The sequence below is a fragment of the Pseudochaenichthys georgianus genome, chromosome 6 (genome assembly GCF_902827115.2).
Source record: "Pseudochaenichthys georgianus chromosome 6, fPseGeo1.2, whole genome shotgun sequence".
Lineage (NCBI taxonomy): Eukaryota > Metazoa > Chordata > Actinopteri > Perciformes > Channichthyidae > Pseudochaenichthys > Pseudochaenichthys georgianus.
The window spans coordinates 16,428,313-16,454,107 of record NC_047508.1 but is presented as its reverse complement, the minus strand read 5'-3'; the positions used below and the strand labels follow the sequence as shown (position 1 = coordinate 16,454,107).

At 41.2% G+C, this 25,795-nt stretch overlaps 1 protein-coding gene across 1 annotated transcript in view; it reads left to right on the top strand.

Annotated features, from left to right (window-relative positions):
* Positions 1–8,547: 8,547 nt before the first annotated feature.
* The window catches only part of tmtc2b (transmembrane O-mannosyltransferase targeting cadherins 2b), a 109,610-nt gene continuing 92,362 nt past the window's right edge, over positions 8,548–25,795 (top strand). Inside the window, exon 1 of the mRNA XM_034086084.1 lies at positions 8,548–8,957. Coding sequence (XP_033941975.1) covers positions 8,875–8,957 — 83 coding nt within the window. The 5' untranslated portion in view covers positions 8,548–8,874. The remainder of the gene's footprint in view (positions 8,958–25,795) is intronic.

Below are 25,795 nucleotides of genomic sequence, written 5' to 3'. Positions count from 1 at the left end.
GTACACAATTCAAACTAATCAATGTTGTGTAATTACCAAGGACAATTTGGTGTTTTTTAGTCGATGAGTAGTACAGATATCACTGTAAAATCAATCGACAGTAAGGAGAATAGGCTACTTACTTCCGGGTGTAAAATTCTCCGTTATCCAATGGGAATGGACGCTCGTAATACAAGACATGATCATTATCTTTTAAATAACGTTAATTAAAGGGAACAATCTATTTGACACAGCTGAAGCTCTGGCCTTCCTTAAAAACTAACTAATTTAATGAATTTTACATTCTGACGAAAAATAAAAATAATTATGAATACAAATAAAATAAAAGAAGCCTCCCGTGAGTTACTACACGCTATAAAGTATATTTAAAAAACGTTGTATAGAATAAAAGCTCACTGCGGGACGTTGTAGAAATGCGTGTGTGCACCACGACAAAGGAGCCTCATTCACTTTACATTGGGGTTGTTTGCGTGGTGCCGACACGTAAATGTAACAAAGTTCGTGACTCCACCACGCATTGTGGTGTTAAGGAGTCGTGGTGGAGTCACGCATTCTGGTGAGATCAGGTTGGTACCGTTACACCCCTAATAACGATTGATGTGTAATTTAGCATAATTTACTAGCTAGCCGCTAGCTGCTAACTGCCGCCTCGTTAATATAAATCCAGTACCAAGCTGTCATGAACGCATGGTGCTGTTACGTGTACGCAAATTCACGTGCTTAATGTGAACGAGCCTTTTGGGCGGCGTGGTTAAAGTTGTGCACATACGGGTACTTCTCAGGCATGCCGGGTAATCTGTGACGTTTCGCTCTCTCAAAAGTTGGGCCATTTTGTCATCATGCGTTGAGCAACTCTCATAGGAATGAATGAGGCCCCGCCTCCCACGCCGTATCCAGTTCTTATTATACATCCATGGTGTAGCCGCCTTTATATACTGTGGGCCTGCGCGCGCATTCAGGTAGGCTCGCCCCGATTAGCCGGCTATGTTTACGTAAACTCAGTAGGTGAAAGCACGCACAGCATGATTGAGAGTAGTACCCATTGAGTCCAGTAGAGGGCGGAGCCTGTGTGAAATATAACACCGCTCCTTCCAACATCTGCCAAACTGCAGCCGAGGCGAGACACTCATGACCAGCGACCGTGTAATTCTGTCTAACTCTGTCTCAGGACATGACATACAAAAATACACAATTTCCTCAACATCAACAAGACTTTTATTCATAGTTAGCCCTCCTCTGGTGTGCACTTACCTGGAGAGTGGAGGCTGAGAGCCAGGAGGAGCAGGAGAGGCGACCTGAGCTGACGTTTAAAGGATCCCTCGACTCTCCTCTCCAATCCTCTGCAGAACACATTAACCCCACATCAGCTGCGCTTCTCATCTCAGGCAGGCTCAGGACCAAATGGTACTCGTCATAAAGCGACTGGGATGGATGTATAAACACACACACACTCATAAACAGGTACACTGGTTTACGTGTGCACACACACACACACACACACACACACACACACACACACACACACACACACACACACACACACACACACACACACACACACACACACACCCACACACACACACACACACACACACACACACACACACACCACACACACACACACACACACACACACACACACACACACACACACACACACACACACACACACACACACACACACACACACACACTGTCTTTCTGGCACATGCTGTACTCTTTGACACAAACACACACGCTATGGGACTCACAGCTTGCTCAGGTTCCTGTTACAGATTCAGGGAGCTGTGTGTTCATTAAAATGGCTGTAAACTTCCTCTCACTGAAGATTAAGATTAAGTGGTGTTTTGGGGCACATTAAAGTGATCATTTATATTGCAGGTTGTTGCTTCAGATGAAACAGTTACACATAATCATCAACTAAGATTGGGCGGGAATAAAGCATTTTATTACAGATTGTAGTAAAGAAAAAAAAAGAGAGTAAAAACAGATACAATGTAATTGTATTTATCTTAATGCAGGGTTCTATATTACTTAATTTAAGATTGTTTGTGTTTTACTATGAAGGAAGTTCCCTAAAAAGAGAAATATTTGCAATAACATATTTTTTTCTTGGTAAAGGGATCCCAGTATGTCTTAGCGCCTTTTTAAGAGTTTTATCGAAATTATAACTTGAATCAAAATTATTTGGCCATGGTAATCCTGACATGACATTTTCAGATTGTTGAATTAATCAACATAACATCAACTGTATATTGTGTTGAACCTCAAATATTCAATTGTATTATTTTTTTAAGGTTTGAACATCTCTGCATTATATTTCCCTGTCTTGTAAAGCAAGGCAGAGTGCATGTCTTTGTTGAATGATATAATGGAAATTCTACTTTGAAGAAATTCATCATGTCTGGCTGCATCCAATATCTGTAGGATTTGCTGTAGAAGGTCATTCTCCTCTGTGAACAAAGGTATTCGGATAAACATCCTCTGTCCAAGAAATGTCCTTTTTGTTGCTTTTACAGGTTACATTTTGAGACCACAGAGTTCTAATGTGCAGTGGATGGGTTATTAGAGGCAGAGGTTAAGAATAACAGAGGGTTCAGTGATGTCTCAGGAGTGGAGAAGTTGATTCATCCACAAGAAGACTTCCTCTGGGTGATTTCATTATGCAGATGAGAATGAGTGACCGTGCTAAAAAGGACACAGGCGGCTGGCAGGACACGTATGGGCTGGTAGAGTTATCCATACACTTGAGGGAAGCATGCCGCCATCAGTTGCAGTTATTCCCTTTCCTTTGTTCAACAGGCAGAAACGGCTTCTTTTTTAAAGCCGCAGCATTCCTCTGACAATGTCTGTATAGCATAAACAGATGGGAGTTCTTGGCCATGCCGAGCCTCTGCTTAACTTTACTTGGAGATCTATTGTTTTTATTTATAGCAGGCTGCCGCTGTGTTGGCCATTTCTTCCTGTGGAGAATTCGGTGCTTAGTGAAAAAGAGAAAAGAAAAAAATGGAAGTTGCTGATCCCCTCCATTGCTAATGATAACACAAATTAAAGTGGGCATTTAATATAACAGGTTTCACACAACGTGTTGAAATGCACCATGGAAACTATTCATTTTTGCGGATGATTCGTGGGTTTTCATACAGTTTTTATTGTTCTCTTTTCTTTCAGTTTTTTGCCATTATCCCGTCCTCCTTTTCACTGGCCTTTAAAGCTATTTGCTGATCTTTCTGAGCTTCATGATATATGTGAATGGTTAACAGTGAAAACATAGGCGGAATTCTTTCCTACTTATTAGTTGAGGTGGTGGGTGATGTGCGGGTAGAATAAGGTAAAAATCAAAGTCATCATTTTGTGGCTTACTCGATCCGGCTTGCCTTTGTTTGGGCAAATAACAAGAACTCAGAACTTAAGAAAAAAAGACAGGGCTCCCTTCATGCCAAAGATCAAGACTTTATATTTCAGCTTAGACTTGTGAGAGAGACAGCAGCATGCCGGCCGCTGCAGGGGGCTTTCGGGTTCAAAGCAAGACGCAGCCTGTGCTGAAAGACTTCTATCATGGTGCTGGTTACTTAAAGAAAAGAAAATAGTGCAGCCAAATGACCTTGGGTTAGATCAGAATCAGGTTTATTGCCAGGTAGGTTCACAAATACGAGGAATTTGACTTGATGTCATGGTGCAGACATAACATATAAAACAAGAAATCTAATATAAAACTACAAATCTTTAAGGACACCGTAATAAAATATAGTTAAATAGCAATACAATAAAGAAGTAATTTACATGGAAATAGAATGCTATGAATGAATTATAGGATATAGAATATGAAATATGAAACAATAAATATGTGCAAATATGAACATTGTTTGCATTAATGTAATGCATATAGAGACTATGTTGTGGCTGAGGTAAGTGTCAGCGGGGGGGGCCGGGCCTTGTTTAAGAGGCCGGTAGCGGAGGGGAAGAAACTGTTCAGGTGGCGAGAGGTTTTGGTCCTGTGGGGCGCAGCCTCCTGCCAGAGGGGAGGAGGGTGAACAGTTTGTGTCCAGGGTGGGAGGGGTCGGCCACTATCTTCCCTGCCCGCCTCAGGGCTCTGGAGGCGTGCAGGTCGTGGAGGGATGGCAGATTGCAGCCGATCTCCTTCTCTGCAGAGCGGATGACCCGCTGCAGCCTGCCCTTATCCTTGGCTGTGGCTGCAGCGTACCAGATGGTATTGGAGGAGGTGAGGATGGACTCGATGATGGAGGTGTAGAAGTTCACCATCATTGTCTTTGGCAGGTTGAATTTCTTCAGCTGCCTCAGGAAGAACATCCTCTGCTGTGCTTTTTTGATGCTGTGGTAAAAGTAATCAGATACTTCAGTAAAAGTAGAAATACTATGGACTTAAAATACTCTATTGCAATTAAAAGTCCAGAATTCTAAAGGTTACATAAGTACATAAGACGAGGTACAGCATATGGTGGCCGACATGTGGCCCAAAACACTTCATTTAGGAGATACATGCTGCACTTTTAAAAACGATGCAATTATAAAAACTTGCCAAAACACATCAAAATGAAGAAACATCTTCGCCAACTAGACGAAGTTGGGACATGGAACCAGAGCGCTTGTTGGCGGTGATTATAAAGTTGGCCAACTGTTACTGTTGACAGAGTTAGTCAATTCGCGTGCGGCCCCAGCTGTGTGCATCACTTGTGTCCCCATTTTTGTTGTGTTTTGAGCTTCTTGCAGTGTTTCTTATTTGCAGCGTTTTGTATTTGCAGCGTTTTGTATTTGCAGCGCATCGTGTATGCAGCACTTTAAGCAAACGCTGTGCATGTTTCATCAATTTGGTAAATGTTTTTTTAATGACGTACATGCGTTACTCTTCTAATACAAGGGTTTTGGGACGCTTTTGCATCTTTCAGCCACCGTAACAGAAGTTTTATCAGGAAAGAATACTTCCATGTATCCAAAGTAAAAGTAAAAGCATTTTTGTACAATATAAATACTCACATACAGTATATCTATGTCAAGATTGTACTTAAGTACAACTCTTAAATAATTGTACTTTGTTACATTCCTCCACTGATTGTACCACTCAGTTTTAAACAGGTTAAACCTAAAGATAATAACAAACTGCATTTGGGTGCATCGGTAATACAGTTTATTCTCTGCTCAGAATTTAATTGCTTTTCAAATTGAAAGGTTGTCTTCCACGCATCATTGCACACAGGGACATGGTGGAGGGAGGATGTGTGTTATCTTAAAGGGACCAGGTTCAATGTAAGTTTCCTAACATCACACAGTCAGGAGGTTTGAATCTCCAAAGACCTTCCATTGAACAGCAGAACATCAAACTTCCTGCTCCCCCCGCCAGTCACAGTTAATAGACCTGCCACATGGATGGAATAGCTTACTCCCTAATGAAAAAGAGACAAATTATATTAATGGAAATGCCACTGCGTGCTGTTTGACGGACACATGCTTCTTCCACCTCCACTTGATCTGTCCGTCAGCATTATGGCTGCACCATCAACTCCAAAGTGAAAAGTAATTTGCTTATGATTCTGCTGAGTAAGCTGCATCAAGACGAATATTTGCAGCCTCAAACTAATGGGCTCATGTTTTCTCCTGATTGCTGAGTCTCTTTTGGAGTAAAGGTTTGAAATCATAAGGGGACCTGAATCACACATCACATCCTGCTTGATATTCTCCCGTATGCCTCAAATACACCCACAAAGTGGATTAAGCCTCTTGGCTTCGTGCAAAGACACACTTAAGTGAGTCTGCGTTAAGCATCACCTTCTGTTTTACCACACTTTCTTCTTCGTTTTTTTCCATGCAGAAGTGATTTGGCCCTTAGACATAGATCTGAACCTATACTTATCTAACAGCCAGCAGTGTCCCTGTAATTCTTACAAACCGTCCAGGATCCAGATACATACAGGGAGGTCTTACTCTGTCACACACACATGCAAACGTACACGTTTTCACTTTGGTGGATGCTTTACATGTGTAAAGTGGAGAGCTTATCTTTAAATTTCAGTCAGTGATTCCCTCAAACAGAAGTTCCAATACCAACACATACAATAAATTATATTTTTGATTATATGTGATGATACAGAAATGGCTAGAGATGCCATATCTGATTCTTGCGATTGTACTATACTTTATTCCTTTCATTCAAATTCAGTCACACAATTAGACAATTGGTATTAAATGTATGCCCATCCAAGGATAAGGACAAATAAAACATGCAATAACCCAATGTGACACAGAATAACACATATTATGTATCATCGACCGTATAATGTACAGTATATCAAAAGTCCTGCATTTAAAATCACACAAATAAAAGCAAGTATTATCAGTAAAAAGCTGACATCTTTTCAGGATGTTTATATTCTCTTCCAAAACAAATATTCGATATGCAGTTATAATGTATTGTATGTATTATGTAAAGTCTAGACCTGAAAGGCCTGCAACTAATTATTATTGATTAATTCATTGGATCATTTTCCACCTCTTCCAGTGGTGGATAATAAAGCCTGCCTATTAAAACATCCTTTTGTCACGTAAAACTGTGAGACATTGTTCGTGTTTAGATATTGAATCAGTCCACAGTGAATTGCGGACCAGAAGCAGGAACCTTGTTCCGCTCTGATCAGTCTAATTAATTCCTGAACGTGGGTTACATGGCAGTGTCCTGCTGCTGTCCTCTGAAAGGCTGAAGTCTGCTCCAACAGATGGATCTGACTATTGCAACAACTCTGAATCATTATGCAGTGGGCCAGGATACATGCTTTGTCTGTAGAACACTTTTACATCTATTATTTCCCCCTCCTTTCTTTGCCACTTGTTTATATTGTGCAATATACTCTGTAGAAGCAAGTTTAGGAACATTTTAACAGTCCCAAAGAGGAGATGATTTCATATGCTGTATTTTGTTTTTGGAAATTAAAACATGTTGTTCATCCCTAACTTGAAGACAGAAAAGCATAATAATAACCAGACATTGCTGTTTCTCATTATCTTGTTATTTTAATCTATGATTGTTTTAAGTGGGTAATTATGGAATGTTTAGACAATGATTGGATCATTTTCGAAACTGTTTTTTTTTAATTTAAGAACAATTCATTTAGTTGTGCAACATAAAGTAAATGTGAGTTCGCCCTCTACTGGTCACTGTGGGACCGAATATAATGTAAACTCATTTTTGAGCCTGGGTCTAAATCAACAGCAATATAAAGTAGATACCGTAAAGCCACTTAGGAGATTTTTAGTTAACGAAAAAGCTTTTTCCCTTTTAGGATTTAGAGAACTAGCCTTTTTTAGTCAATAGACTGACAAAAGTGGACTCACTAAGCTATGATTTCTACTGAAAGCAGGCCAGTACTTACTGAAAGAAGATTTTAATAAATAACAAAGCTTTTTTCAAAGTCCAAGTGAATACTGTTCACACAATGTTGCTTTTAAAACTGCTGTTTTCTGCAGCTGTGATCACTTATGTAAAGATTATGTAAACCAGATCAGTAAAATAACGTTTTTTTACTTTTGACTCTTTATCACGAATAAGAGACATAATAGCCTAATTTACTCTTTGGTGTAGTTGGTATATCAGGAGACTGACCCATCTGATTGAAATAACATTGCATTTATCAAGGTAGTTACCCCTTGGGGAATTCAATAATAGTCAAATGTAATTAAAGCTTCATGATTATGTTTAATAAATGCAACCTGAACTACTCCTAGATGTCCCTGCACGTCCCTCTGAGGACCACCCCACGTTATGAACTACTGTTAGTGGTAGTAAGTGACCCATGCCAACGGATCTCAGCATAATTTAGTGTGATGTATCCCCTTATCCAGTGGAAGGGGCAATACGCATGCGCTCTAGATCTAGCCACATGCGTTTGGATAACATATTGATCAATTTACCACAGACACAAGATTAGGAACGGAAATGGAACAGATTTATTTCAGTATAAGAGCACAACATGAATTAAACAGCAGTGAAACTGTGTAGAAGCTGTTATGTAAAGTAACATATATAAATCTTATTGTATGTATGCCTACTTTAATTTCTGGTTTTATTTAGAATATAAAAACAATACATTTCATTTTTTCTGCATTACATTTAATGATGTAATATCATATGTGTTAATGCAGCAATGGATGGCTGTTTAAAATAGGCAGGACCGTTATATATGTATGTACACATTGTATTTGTTGTAGTCCTTTATGACTGAAGTAATGGGAAAGATGCATGCAGTCGTGGAAAAACAATTGTCGACTATTATGTATTTCAGTTATTATAGTTAAGGATATAATAGTGTTTTAAAAACGTTTCGAATAGTGTAATCATCTTGTTATTTTCGTACTCTTTTATCAGCTTTTGTACCACTATCCTGTCAATAAAACGGACTTTAGCAGAACGCTTTATTTTTTAATGTACAACCGGAAGTTGTAGACGTCATTATGGCTGACTTGGCGCGGTCTCCTCCCGACGCTCCCCCAGCAGCGGCCGCTGAGCATCAGAGCACGGACCCTCCTCTGTGTCTGAAGGCGTGCGGTTCGCTGTCACACATTCACTTCAACGCGGCTCGTGTTTTATTTCCTGCCCAACTCCCAGACGGCGGGATAAAAAGCTCTGCAGCTCACACCCAACATGGGTTAGGAAGACAGCGACCTATGGATTACCCACTTTGTGCACTTCACCAAGGATGATGGGGGGACACACGGACTTGTTTTCGCAGAGATATCCTGACAAAGACGGGGACTGAGGGACTAAAGCTCGCCGCTTCCCTCTGCCTCGCTTTGCAGCTTTGTTTAATTTTTTCCTGTTTTTCTATCATTTTTTTTTATTTCCACGCGTGTGAGGGAGACAGAGAAATGTTTGCAGAATTGCTGTGCAGCGCCGTGGCTCTGGTCCTGTATGTCAACACTCTGGGCGCCGATTTCTGCTACGATGACAGGTACTTTAGGGAATGAATGACACCAAGCCCCATGTCACAAACGTCACTGTGTCCACTTCCTGCCCTCACCTGTAGTTTATTCATTCTGGCACATGACAAATGATGGGCTCCATTCATTATGTTGCCACAACTCTGAATTAGCAGCATTTCAATGCATTAGCAACACTGGAAGTTAACTCCTGTCAGCTTTTTCATTAGCAGTAAGCCTTCAAAAAAATCCGAATTTATCAATGGAGCTTGGTGCTTTATAGATCTTTATAAAGTTTGAAATGCCACACTTGGTATCCTTACTTATCTTTATTAGCTACTGTTATACATCTCTGTTTCATGTCTAAAGACAGAGAGTAATACAGTATTTCACACTTCCAATGGCATTCATATCATATTTCTGCAGCATTCTTAATGTCAAATCTTTCTAGTATCACTATAGTTTTCCATAGGATGAACATCAGCAAGCAGGCATTGTGCTTGGACGCCTCAGTCTCCAGAGTATGGACTTGCTCTATAAGTTTTGAGTTGTGCCGAGGAAATAATTGATCTCTGGAGGAGAAACATGTCTTCTCAGCCCACAGCAGAAGTCCCTACCCAATGAGCACACTGCTGAAACTTTAAGCAAAGTATTTTATTATTCATTTACTTAAAAACAGGCTCTGGTTTGGCACCCTCCACTGGAAAGCATCAGTTTGAGAAGGCGAGCTCGGTGCCTGGGTTCATCCGGGTGATGCATTACTCATACTGTAGCTGGCCATTTGATATTTGATGGCTGAATGGTTGTCAGTGCCTCAGGCGCATTTATGCACCATCCATGCCTTGATGTAGGTCAGAGACATCATCCCTTCCCTGCTATCACTGCGTTGCATCTGGCTATCGTTTCATGGATTTCACTAGGGCTGCAACGCAAGATAATTGTCTGTTTTCTCAGCTTATTGATTGGTTGTTTGGGTAAACAAATGTCAGAAAAGTTTGAAAATATTTGATTATTGTTACCAAGACTAAAGCTGACAACCTCAAATGTCTCGAATGCTCGCAACTCATTATTAAAAAAGAAAGGAGCAGAGATACTTGTAAATATTCATATTTTAAGAAGTCCAATTCAGAAAATGTTGACTTTTTTCTTCTTAAAAATGACTCAATTCAGTTTTATATAAATGCTTTTATATATAAGGGATTATATAATCATTTTATAGTTGACAACTAATCAATTAATTAACACGTTTGATTAATCAGCTCATATTATTATTTTTATTATTATTATTATATTTGTAGATATTAAGAATATGCACCTGTTTGAACAGAATAGCATAGTGCATTGTCCTCCTCTATGTGCTTTGCCCCTGCAGTGTGTGTGTTTGTATAACAGGTGCTGCTTTTGAAACACACCCAGAGGTTCCAGCTTAGTGAACAAACACAACATTAACACCCTCCAAATCCACTGCTGCTGTACTTTCTCTACAAGTCGCTCTTTATTTAAGAACTCCTCCTGCCTAAAAGGCCTTTTTTGGTACTGAAAGGCTGATACTTTCCTTGTAGAGTGGCTGTTTTGTTATGTTCAGGTGATTTGGGCCACTCTTGTGTAAGAAAGATGGTGTTCTGTGTCCATAAAGCTGTCAGGGAGTGGCAGTGCTACCTCAGCTATTGCTGCTGCTGTGTGTGGCTGCTGAAGAGAGATTTTAAATGCAAGACAGAAAGCCTAACCCTGATTATTCTATGAAGAGATGTTAAAATAATGTAATTTATTACCACATGAGTTTTGCTCCAAGTTATTGCACATGAATTCATAGTTCTGCAAGCCAGGCAGACTCTCTCTATTCTGTCTCTGACATGTTTTTCATTGCAGGCGATCTGTGATCCAGCCTTATCTGCTTTTAATACCATGTGTTTGGTTCAAGGCTTGCAATTAGCAGCCGTCTCCTGTCCCCGTTGGGCTCCACTGAGAGGGAGTGAGGGAGATAGAGGAAGGGAGGGTGCGACAGAGATACATATGCATTTAATTTTGGTGAAGGAAAAACAGACTGATCTAACTTGCTGATGCTGTGCTTGTGTGGAAGAAATAGCTGACACGGTGATGGTAAAGAGGCTGTCATGATGGAAAATACCTAATGTGTGTAGCTTGTCGGCAGGATTTATATTCAACTGCAAGTGTAAAAGTAATTTATGGATCATTTAGAGAAAGGTTTTCCAAATTCAGCATAACGGAATGCTTAATAAATGCTAAAAAAAAGATTGATGTGTTGTCTTGCATGCATTTCTAAAAGTAAAGTCCGGCTTTCTATCGAAGGTTAATGATACATAGTAGCAGAAGAATTAAATATGGATATTTTGCCACAGTGCAACATACATTTCTCCCTTTTTGCTTCTGGCTGTGAAACCAATGACGTGATTAATCAAAGTGTTCTGTGTGTACGGGTGCGTGTGAAAAGGCTAGGAGCTAGAGAGCTGGCATAAGAGACACCTGAGGATTTGCGATCGATTGGCTGGTATGGCAGTAGAATACGTAATGATGCTTTTCCTATATGTATTCCTTTCATGAGTATTGAAAGTGTGAAAAATAAAATAAAAACTATTTATGGGCACCTTGTCTTCTCGGTCACTTCTTATCAGTAGTTACACATTAATTTGAGCAAGCTTTACGCATTCCAAACATAGCAACCAAGGCGGTCATTAGGTCACAGTTAAAGGAAAAAAGGTACATGTGTAGGAAATGTTATCCTCCAGGCTTTAAAAAATAAATAAATCCCGTACATGCATTTTTTGGCCCCTGCAGTCAGTCAGTCACAGCCATTCCCTTGTTAAAAACAACAGTCTGAAAGAGTGGCCTGTCCCCGGGGAGCTTTTCTTCTCCCTCCCCTGGACACACTCATCATTAGCACATACACAGCTTTGACACCTGCACTGGAACATGGGAATCATATGTAATGCCATATCTCTTCTGCTATAATCTACAGTTAGGGCTGAGTGAAGGAATGGGAGGGATAAATGTCAGAGGAGAAATACTGGTGCAATATTGTGAAAATTGCCCTAAGCCTACAGGATAGACACCTAAAAGCAAAAACTGGTGAAGGCATTAGTGTGTTTTAACTTGATTGCATATGGTAACATTTATATTTTGGAATGAAAAGAGCTTCTCTGCCACAGCAGGTTAATCAAGGTGAGCAATCTGAGTCAAAAAGGCATGAAATCACTGTGCTCTTTTCAAGGTACGTTTCAGTCAAACGCAATTCGTTCATGGATTACCCGTCCCAGTCAGGAGCTTGACGGATGTGATGAACTGCACCCAGCTCATTTCTCTGGTGTTACGCTGACTCAGGTCACGCTGAAGGACGCTGCCTTCCTGGGTATGGAGAGGACGATGATTTATAACGCTCAGACAGTTGGTCAAGGCGCTTCGTTGCTCTGCCGCACGCCCCTGAAAGCTTCATTAGAGGTGTCAGGATTGAGTGCCAAAAAGAAAGCTTTATGCTAATGCAGTTTGATGCGATCTTCTAGTCGATGGCGGCAAAGAAGCCACAAAGTGCTATGGGCGGTGACTCATGTTTTTAATGATCATACCAAGAAAGAAAAACCAACAGCTGTGAATATTTGTTGTTGTTTTTTGTACATTATTTCCTTCATTTATCGAAAATGTTTTAGAATGTATTGTATGCACAGACATATAGAAGCAGACTGTGCTTCACTTCGAGTATTATGACCATGTGGTGTTTTTCCGCAGTCTTCATAGAGCCTTGGTTGTGGCCCTTGAAGTGGAAGCCAGCCTGTGTGGGCCTATCTGGGCCTGACATTGACTTTGGCGCTGTCCGTACTCATGGCTGCCTCTACCTTGGCACAGTGTGTCAGAGCACTGAGCTGGAACCGTGTACTGTAGGATGGGCTGTTAGCGGTTATGTTGAAGGCCCAAGGGCGGCAACCCAGTGCTTTGAGTATCTCTCTTTCCTCCCCAGTCAGGCTCTCTCTGTCTGCTCCCTGTAATTACTGTCCCGCCTGCAGAGCGAGACTCACGACATGGTTTGGTAGATGTAGCTGCACCACTTTCTCTCTTTCTCTGTCTGCCTTCCCTTCAACAACCCCCAAAGCCTTTCAGTCCTCCGGCTCCCATCAACCAACAACTGCCTCCAGATGGTCCCGTTTGGTGAGCAGTTTAGGGTTTTTCTCCCTTCTGCAGTTTGAAGGGCAAGGTTTGTGTTGCAATGTTGTGTGTTGCTAGGATGGATACATCAAAGTGCCCATTGACTAGACAGTGCGTAACAGAGTCAGTTGTTAAGTGGCTATAACATAATTCTGATTTATAGCATCTTTCAGTTAATTGATTCTCTTTTAAGTCCAAAAAAGATTGTTTTGATTCACTTTAACCACAAACGTAGCGTTTTTCCGTCTAAAACATGATGTTGTTGTAGCTTAAAAGCTCTAAAAACCCATTGCACAGACACGGATAGCTTGTGAACAACATTTTTTGGCTGTACCCAAGTGACTTTTAAAATGTCTTATTGCAGGTTTAGTAGGGGTGTAACGGTTCACAAACATTTCAAGCTCAACTTTATCTGCGTTCGCCATTTCGATAGCTCCCCAAACTACTGACTACATTTGAACGCATCCCTGTGACCAGCTCTCATAGTATGCCTCTCGTCCAATGAAATGACTTGGTCGCTCTATGACGCCTTGAACCCAATGTGAGCAAATTACACTGAACGCTGCGACACAGCATCTGAGATTACTTCCACAAAGTTTTTCACGTTCTCAATTTTTTACTTTTAACGTTATATTCGTTCGATACACTTCAGTACACATACCGAATATTTTCGGTACAAATACGTATACCGTTACACCCCTGAGGTTTAGATATTATGATATAGAAATACAAAGACATTTATAAAATGACTGATTACCAGTGTGGTAGTTTTTTAATAATGTGTAATGGATCTGCTGTTTACAGAGAATGCTTTAATGTTTCCTCCAATTAAATCACCAGGGTTGGCAGGAGAGATATGTGGGAGGCATTAGGGATGGGTATCGTTAAGGTTTTTAACGGTACGACTACTTTTATCGTTACGGCTTATCGGTCCGGTCTTTTAACGGTACTCTTATCGGTTCTTTTGGAGAAAAAAATAAGGGAAACTAACTAAACAAATTGTGAACAAAACTACATTGCTTTTTATTTAAATTAAATACATAATATTTCACATCAAAGGAAACAACAATGTTTTAACAAATCGCATTAAATAATGTGATGACAGAACTGTGAACAGAATAGCTGAAACTTTAACTAAATAAATAACTCGGTTACCTCTAATCATTAAATGTAGTTAACTCTGTGTGTTGCTGCTAGCATACATAACACCTGATGTGGAAACGTTCCTCGTGGACGGGGCTACAGAGCTGCTAGAAAGACAGTCGAACCCGGTGCATTCCTCCGTCTGAATGTGGAGCACTTTTGCTAAATGTTTAGACAAATTGCTCGTGTTACCGTCCTTACATGCTAAACTCTTATTGCACTTTTGGTAACGAGCATTGTCCACATTGAGACGGGTAAAGTTTAACCACACCTCGGAGCGCGTTCTCTCCACCATCTCCTCCGTGTGTGTGTGTGTGTGTGTGTGTGTGTGTTCAGTTGTGCAGCATTGGATCAAAACAAAATAAAGCTTATCAGTGGTCCACCACAAAATAACCATGTAAACAAATTGAGTGCAGATAGTGCAGTAACAAAACAAAAATAACTCTACTGGAAAGAGGTAGTTTGACTAGCTTCACAAGTTCACATTCAGTCACAAATAATAAAATAAGATAAACATGTGGCTTAGTGCAGAATTCTAGCCTTAAGACTAACTAGTCTAGTAATAATGCAATGAACAACAGCAGCTTAACATAACATGAATAAACAAAGTATTATATTTCCATCTTACTGGAACACAATTCAATAGTAATCAGCAGCGAACCACTTCAACACGTGTATTTCGGTGTATTCACGGCATTCATTTTGTTATTCTACAGTATTGTTGTTTTATAGTTATTTGTTAATGTAACCCAATTTGTGTTCTTTGAAATTGAAAAGGATATCGCATTGTGTTTGTTACTTTCGTTGCAGTTGTATAGTGTAATTTGTCTTGGCTTCCTATTTATGGACATGTTTTTATTTTGAAGGAGAGGTAGCGCTGTTGACAGGAAGTTGTTGTTGCTTTGGAAACAACGTGACGGACATATAAAGACGGAGAAAGTAAACGATAACGTTTATGGTTAAGTGTTAGCACCCCCCGAAGAGGCACAAGCTCTTACGTTGATATTGGAGATTTCAATAAATTCAATTTGAAAAAAAAACGGGGAAAAAAATAAAAAAACAAACAAAACGAATTTCCGAATAACGAAATTGAAACCCGAATAGTACTCCAACGAACGAATATTCGGATATTCGGGTACAGCCCTAGTGTACTCGCCGTGTTGTTGTTGGTGGTGTTTGTTTCTCAGGTGGCGTATTAGATTGGTCGTGTTGAACGTAGCTCTGTTCTTTCCACCACGCGGAACCTCCTTCTTGCAAACATTCCATCTGGCTGTTACACTGCCTTCGCTTTCAATTTTATAATACTTCCAAACTCCTGCCATTTTCTCTGTCCCGACTCCAGAGTCACGAGCTGAACGTAGCCTCTCGTTAGCTTACTGCTACTATTAGACACTGCGCCCACTCTGTTGCCAGATTTGAGAGAAATAAGCAACCAGGGGCCTCATTTATAACGCCGTGCGTAGGATTCACGTGGGAAGGTTGCTTACGTAGTAGAAATCCAAAAAATAGGTACAGAAATGTTCCGACATTTTCCGATTCACCAAACATTGCATACCGGCGAGGAAAGTGCAGACAGCACTTCCTACGCCAGTTTCCCTTTATAAATCACAATCGACTCGAAATGCGGTGCAGCTTTTGCGGGCTTCACGTAACGTCCATATTTGCCTATAAATAGTCAAAGAAACGCCCATTCATTCATTCATTTTGACTGACTGCATGAAGAAGATAGCAGGAAATCTGGGTGTGATCCTGGATAACAACCTGTCTTTCACTGCAAATATCGCTGCTACAACCCGCTGCTGCAGATATACGCTTTTCAACATCAGGAGGATGCGTCCCCAGCTGACCCAGAAAGCGATGCAGGTTCTGGTCCAGGCTCTCGTCACCTCACGCCTAGACTACTGCAACTCCCTCCTGGCTGGTCAACCTGCATGTGCCATCCGACCTCTGCAGCTCATCCAGAATGCAGCGGCTCGTCTGGTCTTCAACCTTCCTACATTTTCCCACACCACGCCGCTCCTCCGCTCCCTCCACTGGCTTCCAGTAACTGCTAGAATTCACTTCAAGACACTGGTACTTGCGTACCATGCTGCGAATGGATCTGGCCCTTCCTACATCCAGGACATGGTTAAACCGTACACCCCAGCGCGTGCACTTCGCTCTGCATCAGCCAAACAACTCGCTGCACCCGCACTGCGAGGGGGACCCAATTTCCCATCAGCAAAAACACGTGGGTTTGCTATCCTGGCTCCAAAATGGTGGAATGAGCTCCCCATTGATATCAGGACGGCAGATAGCTTACACACCTTCCGGCGCAGACTGAAAACTCATCTCTTTCGACTCCACCTCGAGCGATAGAATGACTAACAAAGAACTGCTAACAGAGCACTTATATACTAATAAAGGACTGGCTTAGCCAGTTGAGCAGCACTTGAAACGATTGGCTCTTTGAAACCTGATGTTCTTATATGATTCTGTTTTCCTCAAGGTTGTGTCTTCCTGGTCGAATGTACTTATTGTAAGTCGCTTTGGATAAAAGCGTCAGCTAAATGCAATGTAATGCAATGTAATGTAATGTAATGAAATGACGACAGAACAGCTAAAAAAGACTCACACCGTGTCAGATTTTGGTTATTTTGGGGAGGTCGAGATAAATCATATTGTTTGGTGGATGCCGTTTGAACCAGAGTAGCAGCATGGAGGTCGGATCGTCACCAAAATAAATAAATAAGTGGTCCGAAAAAGGTTCATGACAAAAGAAATACACATAGCCTTCCTCAGGCAGTGTGTTTGTACCGGGGACAGGAGACCCCCCCTTGATGAGAAACTGTAAGAAATGATCGGGGAATCCCTCCGGAGTGGAGTCATGACGACTGGATCTGAATTAGGCCTATGTTTTCGTATTTGGTGGTTTGTGTCCCAGCTGTCGATCAGCTGTGCGCAGCGTCTCCACTGCAGCAACTCTATACCCACCAGTTAAAGGAAATGCAACTAATGTGTTGTGTTATATTAGCTGTACAATTTACCACATGGTGTTCTTAGTTTCCATACCTCCTGTGTTTTATGAGCGACTAATCAAGTCTTAGCAAACGGCATAAAACATGATTAAACATGGTAGTATGTAAAACCATGCTCGTACAACCTATAGAAATGCAAAACCGCATCGTTTGAGAAAACATTTCATAACATTAACACAACATATTCGAGGTGGTTTTAAATAACATATCCGTATTTATTTATTTCTCCAAGTTATGTTTTTGTGTGCACTGAGGAGTCTCAAACAGGCGTTTGTTTAGTTAAGATTGCTTTAATCAATGTTTGAAAATGAATTCTTCATATGATAAAGGAGAGGTAACATTTTGTTTATGGTATTATTTCCACATATTTCTCTCCATTCTTCCTTCTGCCAACGGTGTCGCAGTTTCTCGTCTCTCCCGTTGTTGTGCTTAGTGCGTACGCATGGGTTAGAGTTTGCGTGGAGGACCGCACGTTTTCCCGTCAAGTTAGTATTTTATAAATCGCAAACATTGCGTAGAAACTGGCGTACGCCATTTTTTTTTAGTGTATATCCCTTTATAAATGAGGCCCCTGGTCTATGAAAACAAGCCCAAAAGAAGCAACACATACATGATGTTGTGTAATTTTAAACCAAAACTAAGGCCTCAGGATGACTTTAAGACGTGAACATGGTCATTTTTGTTTTGTAACATTAATTTATTATAAAAAAAACAAAAAAGGATTCCCGATCCCCGATCTTTTTCTCCCGATTCCGATCTTTTAAAAATCACGTGATCGGATCGGGACATCTCTAGCAATAATACATATGATATGTGTTTTAGATGTCTCCAGTACCGATAAAAAGACCGATAACGTTGGAGCTTAACGCTACCACGGTCTTTAATAATTCAGCCCCGGGGCCCGTTTAATACCAGGGCAGGAGGCATCCAGCCTAATCTTCTTGGCCCGACATCTTTTCCGATAGATTTTCTCACATCTGAGAAAGACTTGTGATTTCTTATCGATGTTTACAGTTTATACACATTTACTGTACGCCAAATTGAGTTTGCTTACATTCCAGACTCAGTAGGTGTTGTCAACAAACTTGTACAATTAGAAAAAAAAAGTGTTTTTTAATTCCATTTTTTGTTTTTTAATTCCATTTAATTCCTTTCTTGTTTTTCCCTCATGGTATCACAGAAAAAATAACTAATCTCCAGTGTAGTTGTTTCACAGAAACGGATGAATCTGTCATTGGAATTTGTTGATATTGTGACCACTTTTACTGGAGCTGTACCAGCTTGGAAACACAAGCTGTGTGTCTAACCACAGATCGATTGGATCTTCATTTTCCCCAGCTCTTATTTTCCAAAAGATAGCCAATAAGGGTAGAAATTGTTGATTTCACTCTTGCCACAATTGCAGGATAATCTTGCCTGGCAGAAATGCATTTGTTTCTAGAAATACCATTAATGAGGGGTTCTGTTATGTTTGCGAGTTGCATCCCTTACCCACCAAACCCTACAGAATAACTTGAGAGTGAGTTCATATTTAGGTCAATAAGAAACAGCTGACTAGATATGATGCTCTCTTTTCCCCTCACTGTCATCAGGCCCAGAATAAGGCTGCTGCATCTTGGTTATTGAATTTCACCTCAAGTGTATTAAAAAAAATGCTGGCCTTTGTACTGCATTCCCTGTGTTGAGGGCAGAATGGAAGAAAACTGACATACCTGCATATTTGGAAAATGTTCAACTGCGATTACATTTGAGAAAGTGTTGTATTGGTGTACAGTACTTCCAACCATGTAAAACATGTGGAAGCACACACATTGCGGCATAACACTTAAATCCTGTTGCCTCACTGTGGATTTCCGTTTACCTTACTTTCCATTCTGGGTCACTGTCAAAACACTTAAATTAGCTCCACAGACTGCTGTGTGACCCAGAGTGGGAAGGCAGCTGCCACTGTGTTATCTGTGTATTGGCTTGTGTGACCCCGCCAGGCTTAGGTGAACTTTCTCCTTCCTGCATCCATCTTGCTGCTCGTCCATTTTAAAGGCTTAAGCCTTTTGCTCGTGATGCCAGTATCATACCAAGATGTCAGCGTATCAAAATGAGCAGTACAGAAATGCCAGAAATATGTTAAAAAAAACAATTTCAAGAAGAAGGAAGCATTATTTTGATCTTAGAGTAGTGGAACACAGAGCATGTGCAAGGCATAATACTGTCCAGAGATTCCAGACACCGTTAATTTAATCTTTATTATCATGGCAACATGATAAGAAAAACATGCATATTGATCAAAAATGTAGACACTTTTATTGTAGCAAGTTTATCTTGCATGATACCCGCATGAGTCTGTAGCAATATCAGTGGGTGAGTCCATCACTTGGTCCCAAATATTTCACCAGTTCTCAGATCGGCTACCGCTAAACGTTTTACTGATATTCATGGTCCCCAGAGGATAAATAATCATTTATTTGGCTTTCCATCTAGTGCCATCATTACGTAAATACATACTTTGGTTTATGGTCAAATACCTGCAACACTAATGACATTCCAACATGTTTAACAAGTACAGCTTTGACAGAGTTATCCTTATCCTTATCAAGGATGTTTGTGTATTTCAGAAGAAAAAAAAGCACTCTATGCTTCAACAACACACACGTACAACATCACTGTGCTCCAATCTGATTAGTTTGTGAACAGTAGCAGGTTCGAGTCCTGAGTGTGGTAGCACTACTAAGCTGCAGTCTAGGTTTTCACCTAGTCACAGTAATCCTAAATGACACTTTACACAAAGAACATGCTCATTTGACGCCACTGGACACCCAAAACCTCTAGCTCCCGGTGACGTCTAGACTCTTGAGAAACTCGATACATACCTGAGTCTTAAATACCTGTGATGGTCTGATGCTGAGTTGATGTCAGAACTACCTTTGATTACTGGAGCAAACTGATGAAACTAAATATGTGTGGTAGGGGAGCCGAATCACTCTGGTGATTGCCTACTTTAGCTGATTGTCATGTGTGATAGGCTTCTGCGCCAGGTCACTATTCCCAATGTGAGATTGAAAGCTGCTCATCAGCAGTCACCATCTTTTCTTGAAAGCCCTCGCTGTGCTCTAGCACTGCCAAGGCAAGCTTCCTAAAAGCTGAATTAATCAGGCCCTAATGCTTTATAATCACCTGACTGGCATGCAGTAAGATGAGAAATGCAGCAATATGTAGATGTTGGATAAACTGCCTGGTGGTGGATTGAAGCATTAGAGATTGTCTTTGATTCACTCCACAAGACATCAACCTTAGTCCTTTTTGGGTATCCTCAGGGCTCCTTGCCTGTCTATTTAATTAAACCCAACGGATTATCTCTCCTAATACATCATGTGGTTATAGCAACACACACATGCACTTTGCTGCACACAGACAGACAGACAGACAGACAGACACGATAATAATCGCCTTAAATGGGAATAATGTTTAATACCGGACTGAATCATCCAATAAGAAAATCCCTCACATGGTCAAGGTTTCATGGCAGACGTAAAACACAGCTACTCAATAATGTGAGAAAGGCATCAAAGCTGCCAAGGAATAAACTATGTGAAAAGGATGGATCAAATGTGCTGCTTGACCAACAGAATGAGATTAGTGGGATTTATAATCAAATACCGTAATGCACCTGGTGTGTCAGGTCAGTGCATTCCTGAAAACAATGGTTTGAATGTGTGTGGTGATGGGTAAGTGTCGGCTATAAGTTATACTCCTATCATTGAACGCGGGTCTCAAATCATTTGACTCTGCCAGGCTAAGTTGTTAATGGGTCTAGACAAGGGTTTGGATTTCGAAGGGCTAATGCTGGCTGATGGCTCTTAAGCCGTGGCCACTCTCAGGCTCTTGGCCCACTTCATATTAATGGGATTAACAGGACTGTGGAGGAGAGGGGGTACGACATGTAAGCAGAGAACCCCAAGCCATTAGAAACAAAAACTCCCCTGTCCCCCATCCAACGGGGATGCTATAGTATGCCCTTTTCAGTGAGGTAGAGGAGAAGGCCTCTCCATCTCGGTGGCCTTGTTCTCTGACAAGGACCACTGGCTCGTTACGATAAAGGTTATGACAAGAGCTGGCGAGTTCGGGGGCAATGCCTTTGTCCATTGTGAGAAGAAGGGGCTGTGTGGTCCCTCTGTTCTTCCTGGACCCAATGAAGGAGGCCATTTGTACCTAAATAGAGGGGAATTCATTCCTGGTTGTGCTGGTCTGTTGTTTATCAAGGACAAAGAAGCAGGACCTCAGTGTTCTCTGTTTGGACAGAGCAGAAAACGGCTGCTGCTTTGCAGATCAGACCTGTCAGAACCAATTGATAAAACGTATTGGGGTCGTACGTGCTGTGGTTAGGGTTGTCTAGTGTCGATACACAGGAAGGAGGGCAGAAGATTCACAGTTTATGAATATGCCAGCTCAATAGGTCAGTTCTGGGTGGCATGTGTGTTTGGCTTGGAGAGATGATGCAACAGCAATGCACTTTAGGAAATGGGGAACGACGTGTTTAAGAGCTGGTTGCCAGGCTGGAAAACAGCCATCAGCTTTTAGTTGTCAAAGCTGGCAGAGGGGTTGCCATTCTTAAATCATTTATAATTGGAGTAACTATTTTAATTATATTATTTAGTCAGGAAAAAGAGAAATCAACAATGGTTATTTTGAAGCACAAATGTGATTAAATGACAGTTTCTCTGTCATTTACATTTCGTTTTTCACAGTACTAGCTTGGTTTAAATCAGTGCAACAGCAGCACCCATTCACCTCCTATGTAGGATTTTGCACTGAGGACTTTTGACACTTTTGGCATTGTTCCTTAACCATATATTTATTGTTGAAACCTTGACAAGAAACTTGAAGGACATAACCAAAACCATGATATTTCTCTTAACATAACCTAGTGGTTTCTGTTTAAAAAACAAACCAAACCTATAAGCGTAGCGTCACATGACACTTATTGATATTGAACAGTCATTTGTGTGTCCTCCTCATGATAGTGGCGTCACAACTCTTCCATGTGTCGTTCTAGGCAGTTACAATCAACATTTGGAGAAGTTATTGGGAGTTGGGACATCATTTGTGTTAGCAGTTGCAGCCAAGCCATAAACAAATGGTCTTAATCTTGAAACTCCTGTGCCAACCTGGCAAATTAATCTTAGTGGAAAAAAACAATCCAGACTAAGAGAGCTGTACGCGGGCCATCATGATAAACTTTCTTTGAAGTGGACAATATTATTAGTGAGGTTCAGGTTCACTCCGTTAAGGACACAAGTGTTGGATTGTCTCTGACTAATGTTATTATTGCGGTTAAAGTGGTTCTCAAGTATGATTACAGTATCTGGTGTTTCCTAAGTGTGGTAAGTGAGTCAAATGCAGCACAGAAGGTCCTGTGGTCTGGCCAGTTTAGCCACTATGGGTAACCTGTCGCTCCCCTCAGGCTTGTAACACTGGGAGGCAAGAAAACATGTGCCTCATGTGTTTGCCTTTATTTTGTTGCTATCTCTCACTGAAATATCTGAGTTGAGGCATATGGAGTCTGAACATTATTGTGAACTTTAGAAAATGTTGACAATAGAATGGGAACATGGAGGGATTGGTTAAGTGTGTGTTGTATTACACTCTCTTTATTGTATACTTGTGAACAAGCTGACAGAGCAAACCTAAAACAGGGAGACTGAATTATTGTGGCCCCCAACAGTCCCAGAAGTCGTATTCCCCTCCTCCCTCTCCCTTCCCTCACTTCCTACCTCCGACCAGACCACAGCAATGGAGGAAGCACATCTTTTCACAAGCTGCCTCTAATTGATACTGTTGAGCCCTGGGAACCCAGTGCGTGGTTTTAGTGCTCTGCGAAATGTGTGCAAAGCACAACAGCCTGCAGTATGCCACCCTCTGGGACACCACAGGTTATTTACAACCAGACGAGCCGTCTGGCCCAGGTCCTCGTATAGTTCGATTTAAGTAAGATTGAGAAAAAAAACACAATACCCACCGCACTTGGATGTGACCCCTGTCAAGTCTTTCATCCAACAGCTACACTGAGAGAGGGCAAGAGTTGAATCAGACCCAGAGCTGTAATCTCAGCCTTAGGGGGCTTTGCACTAAATGGCTGTGTGGGTTATGAAGGAATGAAACCATTTAGGTATATAAGTGTCTTCTGTCTGTGTAGGCTTTACGCTACTGTTTCTATTTATACGTTTGCTTCTCCTCACCAGATGCATCCATAGAGTGGTTTAAATGAATAATTCATTTTCGAATCAATCACGTTATGTAAGGTCCATACATTTTTTGTGTTTGGATATATTATATTTGCCATTACAAAATCCAATCAAATATAGTGTAAATTGACTAGTTCTAATATAGCTTGTCATGGCTTGGTGAGGGAGACGAGTCTGACATCCCTCCAGATGGAGAACAGCTTGTGTTGTATTGTATTTCACGGACAGAGCCAATTCTCCCGTCCGCTCTCTTTCTCCCTGCACACTCTCCCTCTCTCTCTGTCATCCTGAATAAAACCACACTGGTGACAGATTGATGGAATCATGATGGTTTACAGGGTTGATTTCAGTGGTTTATTTTGGCACAGCACTGACCCTTAGTATCTGTGGCCGCTGTGTTTCTCCTCATCTTTGACCTCTCGCATGTGCGACTTTCCCCTCCGGGTATTTGGCCAAGTGAGCTCTTCCTCATCGGCAGGAGATGGATACACACAATTGGCCTGAGTTTATTTATAATCTGAGGAGGAAATTTGGTTGGGGAGAAAGTGTGCGCAATAGTTTTTCCTTTACCAGCCCCTGAGGTTTGCGCATCTGAAGAGAAGCGCTGTCAGCTACTTTGACAGAATAATGACACTCCTCAAAGGTTTTTCCACAAAAAATAAATGTATAATCTGAGAGAAAGATTGAGGGTGTGCAAATGTAAAAAGAGCAAATCGGGCAACTAAGAATGACTGATGGAGCATTACGGTATTAGACAGAAGGCCTGATTCTTGATTGTTTAAGTGTGACTGTGAAGCCCCATAGGCTGATCTCTTTCAGTCTGCGGTGAGCATGTGTTGTCCTGACTGTGAACTCCGGCTGCTTTAGGGTCTTACATCATTTACCTGATGAGATGTTAAGAAGGCTCAAAACCACACCGGATCCCCCAAGCTGCTCTTCAAAAACTGTCCGGCCTGTCCAGTAGACACTTTTTCTCGCCACCACATGGAAGAATAATCTGTGGCTGTTTTTAATTGGGAAGCTATTTAAGCGAAACCCATCCATTGCACACTGCTGACTCACAGGCTTTGTTTGAGTGACTGCCGAGGTTCACAATGAAGACCCTCACCTTCAGACATGCAAGGCTCACTGCTCCTCAAACAAACCGTCAATCAAACTGTATTTTTCTACCGAAATAATGTAGACTATCGCAAGTCTTTTAGCCTCACGCTTAGGCTAAATGCTATATTCTCCAGAAACGAGCGCCGTTTATCTCAGAGAAAGACATGAGGAGAATGAAACAGGGCGATATATGTGTGGGAAGAGGTGAAATTATCCTACCCCCAATGGAAGATTTCCATTACTTCTGTAAAGAAAAATACATTATCAGCACTAAACACTTGCGGAAATGACTTGTTCTTCCAGCCCCCACTTCTAGTTTAGCACTCCTCCATTTGCTAATGCAATGCACCCATCACTTCACTTGATTGATGGCGCTGATGACTGTGCCTCTTGACAGCTGGAGTAAAGCAGCCAGGGCCCCGGGGTACCTGCCATGTGTGCTTGTTCGGTCCCTTGAGTCTCAGTCCTGCTGTTGGGAGACAATAGACCATGATTGGCGTTATGATTATTTCACCTCTTAAACCGCACGTCCCACAGCTCATATTCTAAGTCTCCTCAGGAGCTAGCATATACCACAGGCGGCTCATTCAGAGGCTATTGATTTTTAGCTTGGAACAATCCAGCATAGTTTCCTAGCGAGCACCCAGATGGCTGGCCCTTATTAGGTGAATAAGGATTTCATTAATTCCTTCCTGCAGCCGTCGCAGTGCCCATTCATTCGTTAATTCATTAAATATAGTAAAATGAATGACTTATTTCCTGCAGTGTCGCAGCAGCATGTATGTAAAATATATTCTTTGTTGGATTAGTATCTATATGGAGTAGCATGACACATGTAAAACCCCGAAAGATATTGTGTAATGTAAATGTTCAAATGTATGTAGGATATCATGGTGTATCTCTAACTCTTGACTTTGACTTTATATCATGTGGATAAATCAAAGATAGGTTGTCAACATGAACAGATGAATTGGCAGTACGCACGCTGGCATGTTTGACTCCTCATGAGCTTTTATTTTGCGGCAACCACTTGAAATTACCAAAAGATGGTTTAGTAAATCTAAAAGATGTACTAATGGGGAAGAATAAAAGCTGTCTAACATATCACTTTTTGGAATATGCACTGGGCTGGAGGAAGGACAACATTAGTAGGATTCCATATAGCCTACTGGAGTGTACCTTTTTTGCAAATGTTTTAAAAACTAAAGTGTTTGT